The sequence below is a fragment of the Lissotriton helveticus genome, chromosome 6, assembly GCF_964261635.1.
Source record: "Lissotriton helveticus chromosome 6, aLisHel1.1, whole genome shotgun sequence".
NCBI lineage: Eukaryota > Metazoa > Chordata > Amphibia > Caudata > Salamandridae > Lissotriton > Lissotriton helveticus.
Window position 1 is genome coordinate 1,768,452,925 of NC_136067.1, and position 19,504 is coordinate 1,768,472,428.

General features: G+C 45.4%; 1 protein-coding gene across 1 annotated transcript in view; it reads right to left on the reverse strand.

Annotated features, from left to right (window-relative positions):
• Nucleotides 1–19,504, reverse strand: part of TTC7A (tetratricopeptide repeat domain 7A) — a 1,530,821-nt gene that overhangs the window by 934,788 nt on the left and 576,529 nt on the right. Inside the window, exon 10 of the mRNA XM_078649658.1 lies at nt 15,466–15,549. Coding sequence (XP_078505784.1) covers nt 15,466–15,549 — 84 coding nt within the window. The remainder of the gene's footprint in view (nt 1–15,465; nt 15,550–19,504) is intronic.

Genomic DNA, 19,504 nt, shown 5'->3' on the forward strand with positions numbered 1-19,504 from the left:
AACCAGTCATGCTGCAATTAAGTTGAATACTTTCACAAAGGCACCTAATCTACACCGCTCTATCAATAGGTTGACCATACGTCACATCACAGATTTGCCGGGACAGTCCCAGTTTTACACCACCTGTCCCGGTCCATTTCGGTAAATTTGGCTCATGTCTTGATTTTTAGAGCGGGTCGACTGAAAACGGCTGGGAGGTGCTTTTTTATGTTTTCTAAAGCAGGGATAGTTAGCAGCTGTTAAAAATCAATTAAATTAACTGGCATGATACTGGCTTTAAAATCTTTATTTTATAAATGTTTTTACTGCCTCTTCTGTAATTCTATGCTGATGAGCTCTGTTATTCTGTGCTCTCCATTAAAGTAAAAGTAGTAGTTCCTTTTCTGTTTGTGTGAAATGTCCAGGTTTTTGGCTTTAAAATTCTGGTCACCCTGTCTATCAAAAAAAAGGCACGCAGCAAGCCTAACAGCATGACGTGTGCTTTCACAATCCCTAATATATATTAGAGATTGTGAAAGCACACGTCGTGCTGTTAGGCTTGTTGCATGCCTTTTGTTAATAGTGTGGCAGACAGCTTGCCTTTTTGAAAGTTTTCATGTTAATTGCAGGGCCCGACATGTTTACACACAGGGCTGCATTTACCAATGAAAACTTTCAAAAATGCACACTAACTGCCGCGCTCTGTTAAGAAAAGGCATGTCGTAAGCCCTACAGCTAGACATGTACTTTCACAATCACTAATATATGTTGATGATTGTGAAAGGACAAGTCGTGCTTTTAGGCTTGCTGCATGCCTTTTCTTAATAGAGCGCTGAGAGGGCAATTTGGGGAATGGGAGCATGACGGCCGGAAGCTAACGGTCGTGACGGAGCTCCTCCCCCTGTGTATGGCGCTCGAACCTCGCTAGCGGATAGCGGTATGCTGCAGTGGTGATTCTGACTGCTTCCAGTCTCTTCTCTCCTTGCCTCTCAAGCCTGTCGTTCCAGAGGGGGAAGTCTGATACACGGTCCCTGGTCCTCGGTCCCCGGCCCTACTCGATATCGGCATTCGGCACCTCTACCTGCAACGCGGATGGTCTGCAGGGGAGAGGGCAGCGTGCTGACAGAGCCGGCGTGGTTCCGGGAGCTTGGCGCAGTTAGAGAGTGGCGGCGGAACCCCGGAAGACAGGCTCAGGGTCTAGGAGGACGGACGATACACCCGTCTGTTAGTGTGGTAAGGTTAGCCCCCGGTAAGACGCCTGTAGTTGCGAGGTACTTTCGCTGCGGGGGTTATAATAATGAGTCCCTGGTTGCTGTAAATATTCCCACGGATTCGAGGGGGTCAAGCCTTGCCGGGGGGTGCGGGGAACGTGTAAACTGTGTGGTCATATCGGAGAGCGAGGTTACTTCAGCAGTAGCCCTAGTTTATGCCGCACAGGATCTTGGCAGCAAGGAGTGGGAGCCTTGTATGGAGAAAAGTGGTCACAACGCTGCTAGCCTACACCCTAGTGCCCACCCAAGTAATCTGGGTTGTCCTTCAACAATATCTACTTCTGAGGTGGGGGTCAGTCGCTATACATTGCGAAACCAGGCTGCTAGCATAGCGCCAGCGCCTTCGAAACCATCTATTTCCCCACCAGTAATCCAAATTAAAGCTACCTCTCGGAAAGTGAAGGGGAACCATAGTGGCGCAGATACCCCCCCGGGGAGAGCGAGAGGTAGGAAATAAGCAAAGGGTGGTGTATCTGTCGCACCAAGAGTCACTCCATCACTGAAGTCCTTTTATAAAGTTCTTTCCTTAGGTACTTCAGACAGAGCTAAAAGGATGGCCGCAAATAGTACCACAACCAGTACGGCTGTTGAAGATATTACTATGGTCGTGGTTCCTCCAGTGGCTACAGCAAGTAGTACTTCCCTGCCCTCCCAGCCCAGCCCACTTCCTCAGCCTTTTTCGTCCCCGATGCAGGAAATGGTGCATCCAACAGTAGAACTCTCAAACAGTTTTTCCGCTTTAGAAATCCAAGACACTGAGCAGGCCGATCTGAGGGATTTGAAGGATGATGCAAGCAGCTTTAGGGAAGAAGGTCCCCATTTAACCATTGACGGCGCACCTACAGACAATACTTTACCAACAATGTCTGTCCCGGGAACTTTGGCGATATTCTGCTGGGGTTAAAGGAGGATATTGGGAAGCAATTTACAATATCAGAGACAAATCAGATCGCCATCCAGGCATCTTGTGAGGCGTTGGCCCGAAAAGTTGAGGAGGTTTCACTAAGGACTGATGCACTAGAAGTGGAGCTACCTAAGATCAAGGAAGCTCTAAGTACCTCTGCAGTTGCTATGGATAAGCTGGTACAGCAGAATCGGGAGATGAAGGATGACATCGAGAGGCTTGAAAACCACTCAAGGAAGAACAACCTAAACTTTTTGAACGTCCCTGAAGATCTTGAAGGGAGCGACATTAAGGCATTTATGGTTGCGCTCCTTAAAACGACAATCCTGAAGGACTCCCCTTATGTCGATCTGGATCTACTAGGTGATATCTAGAGGGTCCATCGTGACCCATATAGGCGGATCCCAGGGAAGGAGCGCCCTAGGAAGATTTTGGTGAACTTCCTCACGTACGCTACTAAAGAAAGGATTCTATCCTTGGCCTTAAAAACAGGTTCTATAAAGTAAACTTCTTTTTCCAGCCCTTTTGATTTTACAATCCGCTCAGATGTCTCCCATATAACTGCCACAAAACAATGGGAGATGGGCAAGAGATTGGCAACATTTAACACCTTGGGGGCCTGGGCCCAGTTGAAATTCCCTGCATCACTTCGCGTAATGTGGAACAATCATATGTATAACATACGCCAGATTGAAAAGATCAGGGCAGGCAGCAAGGGGGGAAGTGGAGAGGCGATGCAAGTAGTTGGGCGGTAAGGATAGGTGACGTAGTTGTTTAAAGAAAAAGCAGGGCTAGTAACTTGTTTTACATTTTTATATAGTCTATACTACACGACCACTCTCTAGGCAGTAGCCACTACTGGTAAAAGGCAATCTAGTGTCGTATTATCTATGCACTACACTCGATCATACACAGAGGGTGGGGAGATGTCTAAGAGCGTATGCTCAGGAAGAAAGGGAGGGTTTCCCAGGGAGGAAGGGGTTTTCAGGGGTCACGGGGGGAGGGGGGCGGAGGGAAGGGGGGCACGGGTGGGGTGGTAAGGGGAGAAAAGAAAAAATGGAGTCCTCATTTCTCCTTAATCCACAAGAGTTTCCTATTGAACAGATGGGCGTATGGGCGTTTAGTTAAGGAGTGGGGGATGGAGGTCACCTAATGACTTGCAATAAGATACCATTCATCTCTTGGAATGTTAATGGGCTTCGGTGTCCCTGGAGACGTAGGCTGATATTGAAGTTTTTGGGAACAATCTCTGGCCAAAGTTATTCTTCTTCAAGAAACCCACCTAAGTTCCAGTGAGAGTATAGAGATCTCTGGGCAGACTGTGGCGAATAAGGGAGTTGCAATTCTGATTAAGACTGGGACCAGAGGATCCATAAAGTCAATATCAACAGACCAGTTAGGAAGATGGGTCTTGGCGCAGGTTGACTTTAGTGGAAGTGAACAGACAATTGTATCCTATTACGGGCCGAATACAGATGATCCTGCTTGTCTACTCAGAGTTCAGTCCAACTTGGTGGAGGTCACTTCTTCTGTGGTTATAGGGGGTAACTTTAATGTCCTTATTGATCCTCGACAGGATCGATCTAATTATAGCCAGCATATTGCTTCCCCGCGATCCCGTCGTGCCATGGTCAATATGATTCATGAGCTAGGCCTAATAGATGCCCGGAAGGTCAAGAGGGGGACGGTACCAGGTTTACCTATTTTAGTAAAAAAACATGGGCATGCGTCAAGATTGGATTATACCCTTGTGGATAGGGCATGCTTAGAGGCCCTGGTCGATATAAAAATACTTCCAAGTATCCGATCAGATCACACCCCTATTATGTTTACACTTCTGATTGGTAGGGCTAGGGGTATTCCAACACCTAGATGGACTTTGAAAAGGGCTGTTCTATATAATCAGGACATAGTCACTGTGGTCAGTACATCTATTGATAACTATTTTTCTGACAACATCGGTTCAGCTCCACCCGAGCTTGTTTGGGATGCATATGAGGCCCATACTCGAGGTCAGCTTCATAGCGTGACAAGCTCAAATAATAGGGAGGAGGCATTGAAATTTAGAAATCTGGAAGACAAAATCTCTTCTTTAGAGATCACAAGACTAGGTACTCATACAGATAACTTGCCGAAGGTTTTAGCTGATCTGGAACGCCTCCGTTCAGAATACCGAGGGTTGTTAGATCTAAAAGTGAAGGCGCAATGGGCTGTACATGCCATGGAGAGCTATGAATATGTCGAAAAAGCCGGGGCAATTCTGGCCCGTAAGATTAGAGCAGATCGGGTGAGGAACAATATAAATAGTTTAAATATAGATGATCAGGGAACCATATCATGTCACCAGGAGGATATGGAAAAACATTTGCTTTCCCTGTTCTCTAAACTATACGAGGAGGAGCCGTCTCCAAGCTCTGTTAATACCTTACGGTGGTTGGAGAGTAAGGCTCTACCCAGTTTAACAGATGAAGGCCGAGATATGCTGAATAGTCCCTTTACGGAGGAAGAAATTAGATCCTACATTAAAAAAATAAAGAACAATAAAGCTGCCGGGCCAGATGCTCTTCCTGGTGAGGTGTGTAAAGTGTTTCAGGAGGTGTTGGCCCCACGGCTATGTGAACTGTTTAACTATGTTTACAGCCCAGAGGGTAGGGCCCCGCCATCGTGGAAAGAGTCCACAATAGTGCTTATACTAAAACCAGGGAAGGACCCTCTCAAGGCAGACTCTTTTAGGCCTATCTCCCTGCTAAACGCAGATCATGAGATCTTTACCAGCGTTTTGGCAGGGAGATTGGCTAAGCTGGCCCCACAACTCATTAATTCTGATCAGAAAGGCTTTGTACCTGGAAGATATATCCATGAGTTGACCCTGCAATTGATTGGCAGCATGGATTTAGCGGTGGCACGGTCGGAGCCCTTGGCAGTGGCTGCATATGATGCTGCGAAGGCCTTCGACCGTGTCAACTGGGGCTTCCTGTGGGAAGTATTGAGAACTATGGGTTTTGGTACAACCTTTATCCAAACATTGAGAGGGTGTTATGAGGGCGCCTCTGTTGCGATATTATTAAATGGTCTTTTGACATCGCGCTTCAACATAAAAAGGGGAACGAGGCAGGGGTGCCCCATTTCACCCCTCCTGTTCGATCTTTATATCGAGCCTTTGGCGCAGGCGCTGCGGATTGACGACCTGATCACACCCTTTAGAGTCAAGGACTACAGCTGTAAGTTGGCCCTATACGCTGATGATTTGCTAGTTTATACCAGCAATCCGGCCGAGGTGTTCCCTAGAGTGGAGGAGGTAATGACTGATTTTGGCCTGTACTCTGGCTATCTGATCAACAATTCCAAAACCGAAATAATGTGCTGGGGGGTTGACAACTGGGAGGGAGTTCGAAGTAGCCAGTTTAGGTATTTGGGCATAATATTAACACCAGATCTTAATAGTATAGCGCAGACTAACATAAAGAAGGTAGTTAAGGATATTGATCACCTTTTTTCGAGATGGCAGAACCTCTCTTTGACAATATACGGCCATGTCAACTTGGTCAATAGAGCGCTGAGGGGGCAGATTGTCTGCTTTTCTTCAATCATTCATGTTAATCCCTGCACCCATCATGCTTCTACACAGCGCTGTGATTAACATGAATACTTGCTTCTCGTGGTGTGTGCGCACTTCAAAGAAGAGACTGTGTGCTCGAATTCACATAGGTGCGCACACCCTTTATATGTTCTGCTTTTTTGGGACTCTCAAAACCTGCCATTCACTACAATGCATTTCAATTGGGTGCTATCATGTATATCGGTACCAAGATCGCTGCCATCACTTTCTGGTTGAAGTGCTGACAGCCAATCATTCTCACCATGGGATCTACCCAGATATACAAGTTTGGATTTCCTCTAATTTCTTGTAAACTACTGAATGGATTTTCACCATATAACAAAATCAGCGTGAACTGCAGTAACAAAATCTACCTTTCTGCCAAATTTTGTGTTGCTCCGTACAGCGTTTCGGGATACATATCCAACCTGTTGATTACGCTTGATGTAGCGTTGCTGTACACCAGCATTGTACATGAGGATGGTCTTAGGGCCCTGAGACACTTCCTTGATACTAGACCTATAAATCTCTATCAGCATTCAGAGATGCTGCTGGAAATGGCTAGATTATGCCTTGAAAATATTTTTTTCCTGTTTGGGAGAGATAGTAAAAAGCAGGTAAGGGGCACGGCCTTGGGCACATGCTTCGCCGCCAGATATGCGAACCTTCACATGGGCTGGTGGGTGGAGCAGATGCTCAGGGTTGATTATGCAACAGAATGTAGTGAGAATATTGTAGTGTGGTCTCCTTTAATAGACCAACTGTTTATTCTTTGGAGGGGCTCTCGGGAAAAGGCCAATGAATTTGTATCTGCACTAAATGTCAATTACCTGAATCTGAAAATTACCGGTAACATCAGTGAATCTCTGGTGTACTTTCTAGACCTAGAAGTATTCATAAATAATGAGAGAATACACACATGCACTTACAGAAAACCAATGGCAGGGAACTCAATTTTCCACTCAGTTTCCTTCCACAAAAACTCAAAATCAGTATACCATATGTGGAGCATCTCCGCATGAAGAGGAACTCCAGTGAGCTGTCCTCACTAAAAGAGGCTCAGGTTGGACTGACACAAACATTTAGAGAGAGAGAGGATACAGCCAACTAGTCCTAAATAAGGCCCTAAAGTGGAGGGAATCACAAGAGAATTTATCTTATTCCCAGAGACAGCAGAAGCCAGACGAGAGGTCAAAAAGAAGAATGAAATCAGTATGATCACTTGGTACAATGCCTACCATGTCTAGGTGAGAGATTGCATGAAAAGGCATTGGCACCTAGTGAGGAATCAGCCCACGATAGGCAACAGTGTTTCACGCAGGCCGCTATTAACTTTCAGAAGGGCGAAATCTATGAGGCAACACCTGGTAGTGAGCAGCCTAGAGGTTGTAGAAACAGAAGGGTGGCTAAAAGCCAATCCAGGTTTTAACAAATGCTTGAAATGTAAAGCGTGGCAACATGGCAATAACAGGAAAGAGATCCAATCTCCGTTGTTGAAGAAACCTTGGAAATACCCTGCTTCTTTGATTGTAGGCGTGACCATGTGGTTTACATTCTTCAATTCACGTGCCCCAAGCTCTACGTGGGAAGCACTATACACATGGTACATGTGAGAATCCTTCAGCACCTGAGGGCTGTAAAAAACAAAGATATAACTTATCCCGTAGCCAGGCATATTAATGAGGTTCATTGGAGGGATATAAACGAGTGCTTTTATTATGTGATCAATTCAGTCCCAAGAAATAGGTGAGGGGGCAACAGAGAAATGAAACTTAGACAATTAGAGTCACAATATATACTTTTGTTGGGCATCAAGATCCGGCAGGGACTCGACTCCGAAGAAGACATGCATGTCCACCTATAGAGGGGTGGGACCCCTCTACCGCCAATTCCCAGTGTAATAGACATAAGAATTTTACTGTAGAAAAGCAATGCTATTAGAAACATTAAAAATTTCAGAAACTTTTTTATTTTTTCGGTTTTATTCATGTATCTTGTACTCTCGGTAATTTGTAAGGAAGGATTGATAACTCACGGGTAGGAAAGCCATCTACATTTTGTAGTATGTATAGGTGAAGTCAGACCAGTAGAGATATATTAGCAATAGGATAGAGGAACCAGTCATGTAATAAATGTATATACTGTTTAATATAATTGACATTTAGGAAAATGTCTCCAGATTGCTGTAGCAGGAAATTAACATTTTTCTCTAGCACTAGCACTTTCATGCGCAACAGCACTTGCACTTTAAAAAACGTTGTTACTCTCTGGTATGAACCATAATTTGGATGGAGGATGTATTTACGTACCCGCACGCTCCAAGGTGGGGCAGTCAAATGGCCTTTTGATTGATAACCTTTGAGTAAGAAATCCATGTTAGAGCACATAAGAGCATTTGCACTTTGAACCAAGAACATGCACAAGCACTTTAGCTTTTTTTTTTTGCAAATAACTTGGCGCCACTTGACGAGACTTCACAAAATTTTGACCAAACGTCTGCTTTTTGGATCAGCTGCTGTGTTAAAAGTTTCAGGGTGATCCATCAAGTGGAGCCAAGAAAAAAAGGGGTGTCCCAAAATGTGTTTTCCCCATGTTATGTGTATGGGGATTTTTATTTTTTGACCATGACTACTGCCCAAACTGCAGAACCGAATTACACCACATTTGGCAGAAAGTTAGAGTAGGTCCAGAAAGCTTGCTTTTGTGAATTGTTGTCAATCTGTTCAGTAGTTTCAAAGATATTTAAGTTAAAAAATATAGATATCTGATAACCCAACAGCCTATTGAAACGCTACTGACCAAGAAGTGTTGGCAGCCTTCTTGGGACTGAGTCATACAAGAAATGTAAAGAAAAAAAAAGAAAAGGGGACAGGGTAGAAACCTCCTGACCCCCAAGGCCTCTTGGGGGGGGAGGAGGTCCCAATGGGACCCCTCAGGGCCAAAAGAACAAGTTAATTACCTTCGGTAACGATCTATCTGTAAGAAACATAGGTTAGTTATAGATTCCTTACCTTAGATTTACCCCAGGCGTCAGACTGGATCCGGAAAGTTTTTAGTCAGCAGTACCCTTGTGCGTCGGAAGGTGGCGTTGGTCGACTCGGCGTACGTCGGCGGCGGCGTGGTCGCTGGGATGATGATGCGGTAGCTACATAGGTGCTGCCCTCATGCGCGGACGTTAGTTCTGTACACGACTTTCCACGCCAGAAGCGCAGAGCCATGCAACACACTGCTAACTGGGGCACAAACCTAGGGCCCTGAAAGGATGTCCTTAACCCTAGAAGTCAGTTCGCAGAACGGGGAGGATGGTTGGGGCGGTAAGGAATCTATAACTAACCTATGTTTCTTACAGATATATTGTTACCGAAGGTAAGTAACTTGTTCATCTGAAAGAAACAGTTAGTTATATATTCCTTACCTTAGAATAGATACCCCAGCAATACCAACCCTGGAGGTGGGTCTGCAAATTAAGTTCACACCAGAAAGTTCTGGACAACAAAGCGGCCAAGGAAGCCGTCTCTCAGGACTTGGCTGTCCAGACAGTAGTGTTTGGTGAATGTGTGCAGCGATGCCCACATAGCAGCCTGACAGATGCCATTTAGGGGAACTCCTCGTCCCAAAGCAGTAGTAGCTGCCACCGCCCTAGTGGAATGGGAGTGTAGCCCCACTAGAGGCTCCTCCTTAGCCAAAGAATAGCAGGCTTTGATGCACAGAACGACCCACCTGGAGATGGTCCGTTTGTGCACAGCCCGACCTTTCTGAGCGCCCACGTAACCAACAAAGAGTTGGTCATCCGCCCGGAATTGTTTGGTGCAATCCAAGTAGAAAGAAAGCACACCTTTTGGATCCAGACGGTGGAGCCTCTCTTCCTCTTTCGAAAGATGTGAAGGCGGAAAGAAGGTAGGCAAAGTGATGGTCTATCCAATGTGGAAAGAAGTACCCAACTTGGGAAGAAAGGAAGGTCTAATTCTAAGGACGACCTTGTCCGGATGGATAGCCAGAAAGGGAGGCTTGGAAGACAGAGTGAGAAGTCTGACAGGACAGTTATGCAGCGGCTCAAAGGAAGCGCACATAAGATATGTCAGAACCAAGTTCAAGTCCCACTGGGGCATTACGAAGGGAGCAGGAGGAAAAAGATGAGTAATGCCCTTAAGGAATCTATTTACAACAGGGGACTTGAAAAGAGAAGGCTGATCAGGGAGCCTAAGGAAGGCTGAAATGGCCGAGAGGTAGCCCTTAAGAGTGCCCAGAGCAGCGCCCTGCTGGGTCAAAGAAAGGAGGAACAACGGAACATCAGAAAGATGGGCAGAAAAGGGATCCACAGCCTTTGCTGTGCACCATGCCACAAATTTGTTCCATCTGCAGGCGTATACCATCTTAGTGGAGGGACGCCTGGCTGCTAAGATTACATCACAGACTTCGGGAGGCAGGTCAAACGACGTCAATCGCCACCGCTCAATCCCCACACAAGGAGGTGGAGGCTGGACATGTTCGGGTGGAGGACCATCCACTCCTGCTGAGACAAAATATCCTCCTGAAGAGGCAGTCAGATCGGAGGATCGATGGCCATGTTGAGCAGCTCGGGATATCAGACTCTTCATGCCCAATCCGGATCCACAAGAATGACTTGGGCCCGGTCGCACTTGATCTTCTTCAGCACTCTGGGTAGAAGTGGTATAGGCAGAAAAGCGTATAGAAAAACCGCAACTCCACTCGTGACAAAAAGCGTTCCCGAGCGAGTGCCACCTTGGAAATTCCAACACACAGAATTGCTGACATAGCGCATTCTCTTCGGTGGCGAATAGATCTAACCAAGGCTCTCCCCACTGCTGAAAGAGACCTTGCACCACCTCCGACTGAAGACGCCATTTGTGATCCATCATGCACCTGCAGCTGAATTCGTTCGTCCTGGCGTTCAGTGAACTTGCCAGGTGTTAAACCACCAGGGATAAGCACTGATGTTCCAGTCATGTCCAGAGGCGGAGGGCCTCTTGACATAGGTTCCACAACCCCACCGGCTTGTTTGTTGCAGTACCACATGGTAGTGGTGTTGTCTGTGAACACCTGCACTACTCTTCCCCGGAAAGAGGGAAGGAATGCTTTGAGTGCAAGACGGATCGCCCAATGTTCCAGAAGGTTGAAGTGGAGCCCAGACTTCGCCGAGACCAGAGGCCTCTGATCTCCGCTTCTCCCATGTGGCCACCCCATCCCAGAAGGGATGCATCTGTCACCACTGTGTGTTCTGGTTGGGAAAGGGAGAGGGATCTGCTGTTGACCCAATGCTGGTTTGTTAGCCACCACTGCAATTGTGGTGCAGTGTCCTCCGAGACCTGGATGCAATCGGACAGATTCCCCTGATGCTGCGCTGAATGGAACTTCAGGTCCCACTGCAGAGCCCGCATATGCCACCTAGCATGATCAACCAGCAGGATGCAGGAAGCCATGAAGCCCAGCAGCCACAGGGTCATCATGACCGAAACCCGGCATAGAGGCTGAATGATTAAAATCATAGCCCGAATATCCCGGACTCACTGTTTGGGAGAATAAACCCAAAACTGTGTTGTGTTCAGAACTGCTCCAATGAAGAGGAGCTTCTGAGAGGGGGTCAGGTGTGACTTCGGCATGTTGATGGAGAACCCCAGCGAATGCAGGATGTCGGCCGTAGTCTGGAGGTGGGAGACGACAGCCAGGGGCGAGCCCACCTTCAACAGTCAGTTGTGGAGATAGGGGAAGAATGGAACCCCTGATCTGCGCAGATGAGCTGCGACCACCGCCATCACTTTCCTGAACACCCAAGGGGCGCTGGTAAGGCCAAAGGGGAGCACAGTAAACTGAAAGTGCTCATGGCCTACTGTGAACCGCAGGTAACGCTGGTGGGCCGGCAGGACGTGGATGTGAAAGTAAGCGTCCTGCAAGTCCAACGCTACCATCCAGTCTCCTGGGTTGAGGTCAAGCAAGAATTGAGCGAGCGTAAACATTATGAACTACTCCTTTCCGGAGGAAGCGGTTTACGTTCCTGAGATCAAAGATAGGACGTAGGCCTTTGTCCTTCTTGGGTACCAGAAAGTAGTGGGAATAGCAATCAGGACCTACTTCTGGGACAGGAACGCGCTTGATGGCACCCTTGGCCAAGAGTGCCGAAACTTCCTGTTGGAGACGGGCCAGGTGATCCTCCGAAATGTGATGGTACTGAGGCGGCATGGAGGGAGGGGTAGTCTCAAAAGGGAGGGAGTAGCCCCTGCAGACTATTTGCAAAAACCCACCTGTCTGGCGTGAATGTGCGCCAGTGGGGAAATGATAGCGGATTCTGCCGCCCACTGGCATTTGGGGGCCCTGAAAGGTCAGACTAGGAGGGTTTGGAGGCTTCAGCAGAGGGGGCTGTGGTGGACTGGCCCGGCCACTGGCCCTCAGAACCACAACAGTGGTTCCCTCAACCCCGGTCGCGCTGGGGATGAACAGCCTGCGCTGGCCTGTGGCTCTGGGCAGGACGTAGCAGGGCACCTCTTCTGTAGTCACGAAAGGGGCGAAAGGCAAACTGCGCAGGGCGGTTGGTGGAGAAGCCCAAGGACCTGGATCTAGTGCGTTGTCAGCCTTGTCGCCGAAAAGACGACGGCCATCAAAGGGCATGTCCATAATGGTGGAGTGGCAGCCCCAGAAAAAACAGTTGAACGCTACCAGGCGTAGCGTCGAAGGGCTACTGACATGGAAATCTACCAAAGAGATTTACACCAAACCACAAGATGCACCCTCTCTGGACCAATATCTAGCTTTCTGCTAAATTTGGTGTAACTCCATTCAGTGGTTTGGGCTGGAGCTGTGTCTAAAATTCTTATGGAAAAATGAATGGGGAAAACGAGTTTTGGGACCCCCTTTTTCTCAGTCTCTGCATGACTAGTCCCCCTAAACTGTCCAAGTATGAGCTGAGATGGAAGAACTTTTTTTCAGACATTCAGGACAACTACCTACTAGCATTTGACAGTGGGTTAAAAAAACACACACATTTTTTTATGTATGATTGCTTTGTTCCAAGAGGCTGAAGAGACAGCTAAATCTGTCACATAAAAGCTCTCTCCTCCATGATAACGAATTGCCTTTATGGCAGCTTCAAGGAGTTCTAATCACACATAGTGATAACAGGAAGAACCTGTGGTATTTATATCGTAAATTGAAAGTGGTAAACAAATGACTAACTTAACACCTGTTGCCCCTATACTCAGGTAGGAGGATGGAGGCGGGGGGCTTTTTACCTGAAGGTATCTGCAGACAGAGGCCTATGTCTATCAGAGGCCTAGGTCTAACTGGTTACACACACAGACAAACCTCTACCCACTGGCTGTTGCTGCACACACACTTTGTTGTGTCTGGTTTGCCTTAATCCTTATTATTGTATCGCTGCAAACTGACCACACCTCCGTACAAAGATCACACACTCTCCTTTAAAAGTTATACCTGTGCAACCTAAAAATACATAATTACATGTAGCTCATCATATATTAATACTCCAACCAATGCATGAATGCACATGTCACCTCCCACTAAAGATCACAACAACTAACTCTGGGTTCGGGAGCAGCGTGCTGCCCAGCATGAAACGCTACACCACCCCAAGGGTGTTATATAAATGCAACTACAATACAATATATAACCCACACAAATACTAATGCCATAACACTTGGAGGTTAGGCAGTCAATTGTGGTTTATATATGCTGCATTATAATTCATTTTTATTGCTTTACACTCTTGCACTTTCATAAGACTAAACAGATAAGGTGTTGCACTGTTGCTAATGCGGGTACAGGTTCACAACTGAACTAGATACAGCACAACTACTGTGCTACAGCACACTGTTCAGTTTGCACCCAGTGCACAAATGTAACACTCTAAATAAATGTAAATTATATCTTTGGAGAGGAAGCAAACAATAGTGCACTGTCTACCCATCTCACCTTGGAGTTTCTTACCAACACTTGTTATTTTACCTGATCCCCACTCTGCCCAGATTCTACAATCTGATAGAAATACTTTTTAAAAACTACGATAAAGAGAAGAAAGACAGCGTCAAAAACAGAGACAAACTGTACACTACAGCAAAATGGTCTGACTATTCTTTTGCACTGATTTTGCTGCTTTTGTTACAGGGAACTGGGCAACAGATTATTTCTCGGGTCTGTAATGTATAACACGTTTTTAACATCGCAAAAAGTATTGAAGCATAGTGTTAATGCCAATCTGGTCTACTAGTCCCACTGTGTAATATCCTAAATACACGTCTAAAACGGCTGAACCATCCTGTACATGTTTTAATAAAAGCCTAAAAAGGGAAGTGCTCCAGCTTGCTTATAACGTCTTCCAGGCAGAAACTGCCATTAAAGAATGTTGGACTTGGGCATTCCCTTCACTAAATGGACCTTAAATTAATAAAATAATAAATAAATTAAGCAATTTCAAGCAAATGCTAAGAGATAATTTGCCAAGAAATCACATTATACGTATACAGTTTTAACAAACACAAGACAAATGAATTAATATCTTCTTTTGGAATATGTAAACTTGTTTTGGAACTATTTATGATTGTTTCATAATGCCAAACAAAACAAACTAACGTTGCCCCCAAAATAACGATTTTTCCATGTTTTAAAGTTGAAGAAAACATAACAAAATAAAAAGCACGGTTTTTTTGCCCCGCATTTGTGTCGTGAGCTCATTTGCGACTGCGCACAGATGCCAAACGGGTGTATGCCAGCCAGGATCGGAAAGAGTCGCAGTCGCTAACTCGATATCTCTTTGCGCATGCGCTGCTGTCAGCGAGTTTCAATTTAGCAGTGGTTAGCGCCGTGTCCTCCTTGACGTTCACAGCTAATGCAGTAAGGGCCTGATTCGGAGTTACTCCATCAGAATCGTGACGGCGGCCCCGTCTGTGTTATTACAAGTGCCATACTCGATAATGCACTTGTAATAAGGCGGATGGGACATCCGTCACGGTTGTAATTGAGTAAACTGTCTGCCAACCCCGAAAGCACGCCTTAACTTTAAGTCACAGTTGCCTGTTAGCGCATGCACCGTATACAGCCCGATTTTGGGGGGGAAAAGCACGCATGGTCTCTTGATGTGCAGAATGAGTTCATTATAAACAGTTTTTGCTCTACTAAGAGCAAGAGCAGAATGTTAGTGCAAAAGAGCATTTATACCCCAGGGAAGAAGTGTTTGAAATGCGGTCCGACCTTCTTAGACATCCGCTGTGGAGCAGCAAAAAAGGCTTGCAGGAGCATGACAGACATATTTCTCCGTAGTGAATAATAAATAAAACTGCAAGGTACGTAAGTGTAGACCGCAATTATTGTAATGTATATCAATACATTTTTACATTTCTGCAGTGATTGAATAATACAGACGAAGCCAGCCCTGGGTGACTTTATTTTGCCACTGAGGGAAACACACCTGATTAATTACTACTTGCGCGCACCACAAATCTCTGCTTTAAACACAAACTGCATTAAAATGAGTCCAGGCTCACTTAACGCTTTTGTGCAGGCACATAAAACTCACGAGCTGTACATAACTTCTCCCCCTACTACAGGAATCAGAGCAAAAAAACAATATTTAATGGCAGCTGGCTCCATACAAAAGCACTTGACTGCTGGTAAATAAATAAAGAGAAAGTGGGTGAAAAAACGAAAGAAAATGGCACTTTTAACATTCGTGTTTGAAATCTTACCTTTCCGCACGCTATCATTGAAAGAGCCAGCTGGTACCAGAGGTGAAATTCACCGCATGCAAACTTCATAGCTCGCTCCAAGCACTGAAAGACATAGTTGCAATGATATCAAGATGGGCCGCATTTTACTTCCTGCTACTTTTGTTTGCTTGCATCTGACACGTTCAATGATTACTGTTAAGCACCTGTCAAATATTAGAACTGCATCTGTTGGCAGCAGACCTGTTGTATTCTATATTGACTCAGAGTCAGCTTTAGATCCACCTTTTGCTCATCATCCTAATCCTTCCTATTCCTGTATTTGTCCAGCCCAAGAACCATTTTGGTCTCAGTGTCTTCCTGCACTGCTGATGTGAAAACCTTTCATTGCACTGCACAAGGAACTATTTTTTCTCCATTTGGCTCTCTCTCTCGCTCTCCTCACCCCTCATTTCCTTTTTACTCCCCTGCTCTTTCAAATTTAGAAAGCTGGCTTTTCCCCAGCCCCACAACCCAGTGCTCCATCTGTCTCGTGCTTCTGTATTGAAAGTCATTTTGAAATCATTATAAATCATCCCAAGATGGACCCCTCGTCTTCAAAGCTGCCAGAAGGGCAGGAAGTCTACTAGATTAGCATGGAAAAAATTCAGAACAGATTGGGATAGCAGTCCAGTCTATCCTGCATTGGTCACCATCACAACCAATTGCCCGGCCCACAGATAAGTCTTTCTGCAGCCTGAGAAATTTACCCCCAAACTGTTCACCTAGAGGTGGTCAGAAAGCTCCCCAGACTACCAGGAGAAAAAAGTGAAAACAGGAATGGCATAGGGGCCTTGCCCATCTTCTGCATGCCCCAACTACCCCCCAGATAGTGTTTCTGTCCCTATGCAGATGCAGATAGTTGGATTGCCCCCATTATGCTTGTACCAGGGTGACAAAATGTCACCTAGGTATAAAATATTAGTGTATTAAGAAAAAAAAAAGAAAAGAATGGGCTAGGTGGATAGCTCCACCTGGCAGCGGGCCACATCTCCTCCTCTTGGCACCACCAGTTTTTCTGCTCTCTGGGGGCAAAATGACCGATTTGCTGTTAATCTTTCTGCTCCAGAGTGGCAGAAAGCTCACCTGACACCAAGGAACAGTATCAGAAAAAGGAATAATTGGTGGCTGGCCTGTGCTGGCATCAGACCCTCATATGACCTCTGGGAACCAGCCCTTCTGTCCCTCTGGAAAGTGGAATTGAAGGATTACAGCCCCCGCCCCTCTATGCCAGCCCATATGTCAAAACTACAATCAAAGAAATCACAATTTTGTTTCTGTGTTATGGGTGCTGTCTGCAGTATTTGAGCTTGGGGCTGACGGGAACCAAAGGATCCTACCAACCCTGGATATTTCTGACAACTAGAGGCCGTGAGGAATCCAGAAATGCATGGTTGGTGTGGATTTCAGCATGTACTCTTACCCTGAGCATGCTGCTGTAAGAAAGTAGAAAGTGATTCCTTCTCAAGTTACAAGTTCGCAACCTTGAGCTTCCTGGAAATCAAGTAATCCAGTGTAGCACTTGACTCTCCTAAGGAAGTGAGGAAGAGCAGTCTCTAAGACCTACTAAGGGGTGGTGGTGTGACCTAGTATCCCCGGTCCGCATGCAGGCTACGAATAGTATCCAATATACCAGGCACAGTCTGTGGTTTTACTTATAAAAAGGAAAAGTACTTTATTGCGCACATACTACTCAATATTATGCATAAATTTAAAAACACAATGATGGTGACGTTCCTCCAAAACATTTAGACCCTAAGGGAGAGCCCTGAACCCTATAAACACAACACCCTCCACATATCCTAGACACAATATAGTGGGGTGTAGTTATCAAAAGGCAGGCCAAGTGACTTAGTTACAATGTCACCACATTAATTAACACAGAAATGTGTCATAACAACCACACACAATACCTTTAAAATCACTAATGAAAGTGCAAATTTACAATGACATTTGTTACAGCACGTCATGACACACTGTTAATTTTGCAACTATCAACAAAGCTTTTAAAAACACTTAAATGACATTCATTAAATCCCGTACTGATTCAATATTAACTGTTTCATTATCAGTAAATATTTCCATTAGACCTGACATCCTTGGCATGGTATTATCTCAAACGTTTTGCCAGCAGTCTTCATTTTTCCTGAACTTGTTTTTGTTGGCATTAGGACTTGGCACACTTTACCCCTGCAAACCAGCAGAAAAGTACTTGTGCTCTCTCCTTAAAACATTGTAAAATTGCACTACACCAAATTACCACCTTTAATTTTTTCTAACATTTTTATGTAGGTTTACGCAATGCAAAACGCTACAGCAGAGTAAAGTAAAAAAAACATTGGGTGAGAAGGGTCCAGAGCTCTCGCTTCCCATGCCCTCTGAAGGGAAGGATATGAAATATTTGAACCCAATAAGTGGAAATGGAGGGGCAAGCCCATAGCATGTGATGTTGGTCTGCATTTTCAAAAGTGCAGTGGGGGCATGAGGCAATGTCCCAGGGAATATTCTGAACAGTCTGGTGGGAGAAAGATATGCTCAATATAGTACAAAGAATAAGGTCAATTTAAGTCTGGCGTTTCAGGAAACCTTTAGGGGGCAGTTCAGAACTCGAGTCCACTCTTTGCATGCAAAGATCCTCCAAACTCTGTTTCCCAAGTGTCGCACAGTTGTTGGTGTGGTGTTGGGATTGACAGAATGTATGACCTACAGAGATAGGCGATAGAGTGTCTAGTAGCAACAATGGTGGAAAAGGTTTGGGCTGGTTTGTGTATCTGGGGTTATGAAGCTATAAGTTAATTATCACCTTTTATTTAATTATAAGTCCCTGGTACTACATGTACCCTGAGCCTGTACATAAATGCTACTAGTGGGATGCAGCACTACAAGTGGCCCAGTCAAACATGTCTGAGGCCTGCTACTGCAGCTTGTAGTGCTGTTTCAAACTGCCATTTTGACCTGCCAAAATAAACCTTATTCCAGGCCTAAAGCATCGTTTTCAAACTTTTAAGTTACCCCTATGGTAGGACTAAAAGGCTTTAAGGGCATGGTGCATAGCATTTAAAAAGCAGGACATATGTATCTACATTTTATGTATACTGAGAGTTTAAAACGCCTAAAGTCGTTTTTCACTGTTGTAAGGCTATTTCTCCCATAGAAGATCATTAGCTTACCTTATTTAACTTAAGATAAAACTTCAGTTTGGACCAGGTACACAAATACTGTTCCCACACACATTCATTGCAGTTTTAAAAACCGATTAATGGTAAATTCTGCTTTTAAGTCACTACTCTAAAAAATGCTACTTTTAGGAAGTCTTTCTTCTATTTTAACCAAGGTGCAGTGCAACCTTAAACCCCAGCAACATAGGTTCCCACAGTCCATAACCTGCAGGCAAAAGAACAAGCGGCAAGAGTACTGGATATTTCACTTAACCTCTCCTGTTGACTAACTCTTCCCCCTGGGAAACTTAGTGCACCTTAATAAAATTGACCGGGGCACTCCTGTCGTCTATTGGGGGACCCACCTTTATTCCAAGGTGACCACCCCCCACTCCCCAGCAGAGTAAAAGTGATGCTGCTTTACATCTGCCCTTCTGGACACAGTGCACTAAATATGCAAATTCATGGAGTAATGGATTATTGGGAACAAATTTGCCACGAGGTCCGAATAAATTATTAGCAGCCTTGTGCAGAACAATGCCTTTCATTTATCTTGCTCTTCTTGTCACATCTTTTCTTTAAAGCCCTGGTGCCCCCGACCCTCCTGTGGGAAACCCACAATTAGTGGAGCAAGGATGTGCACATGTCCTTCCAGCGATTTTTCATCCCGGAGGAGTTCATGAGGCCCTATCTTGTACGAACTTCCTTTTGAGTTTTCTCAGTCCCTACTGGATGTTTTGGTGTCCTTTTGCTCGCGGTGGCCAGCTCTAGCCACCAGGACTTCAGGTTTTCCAACTCCTGACCTCTAAATCATTGACATTTTTAAAGAGCTGGATTTTTACTGCACTTCCCCCTTTGCATAA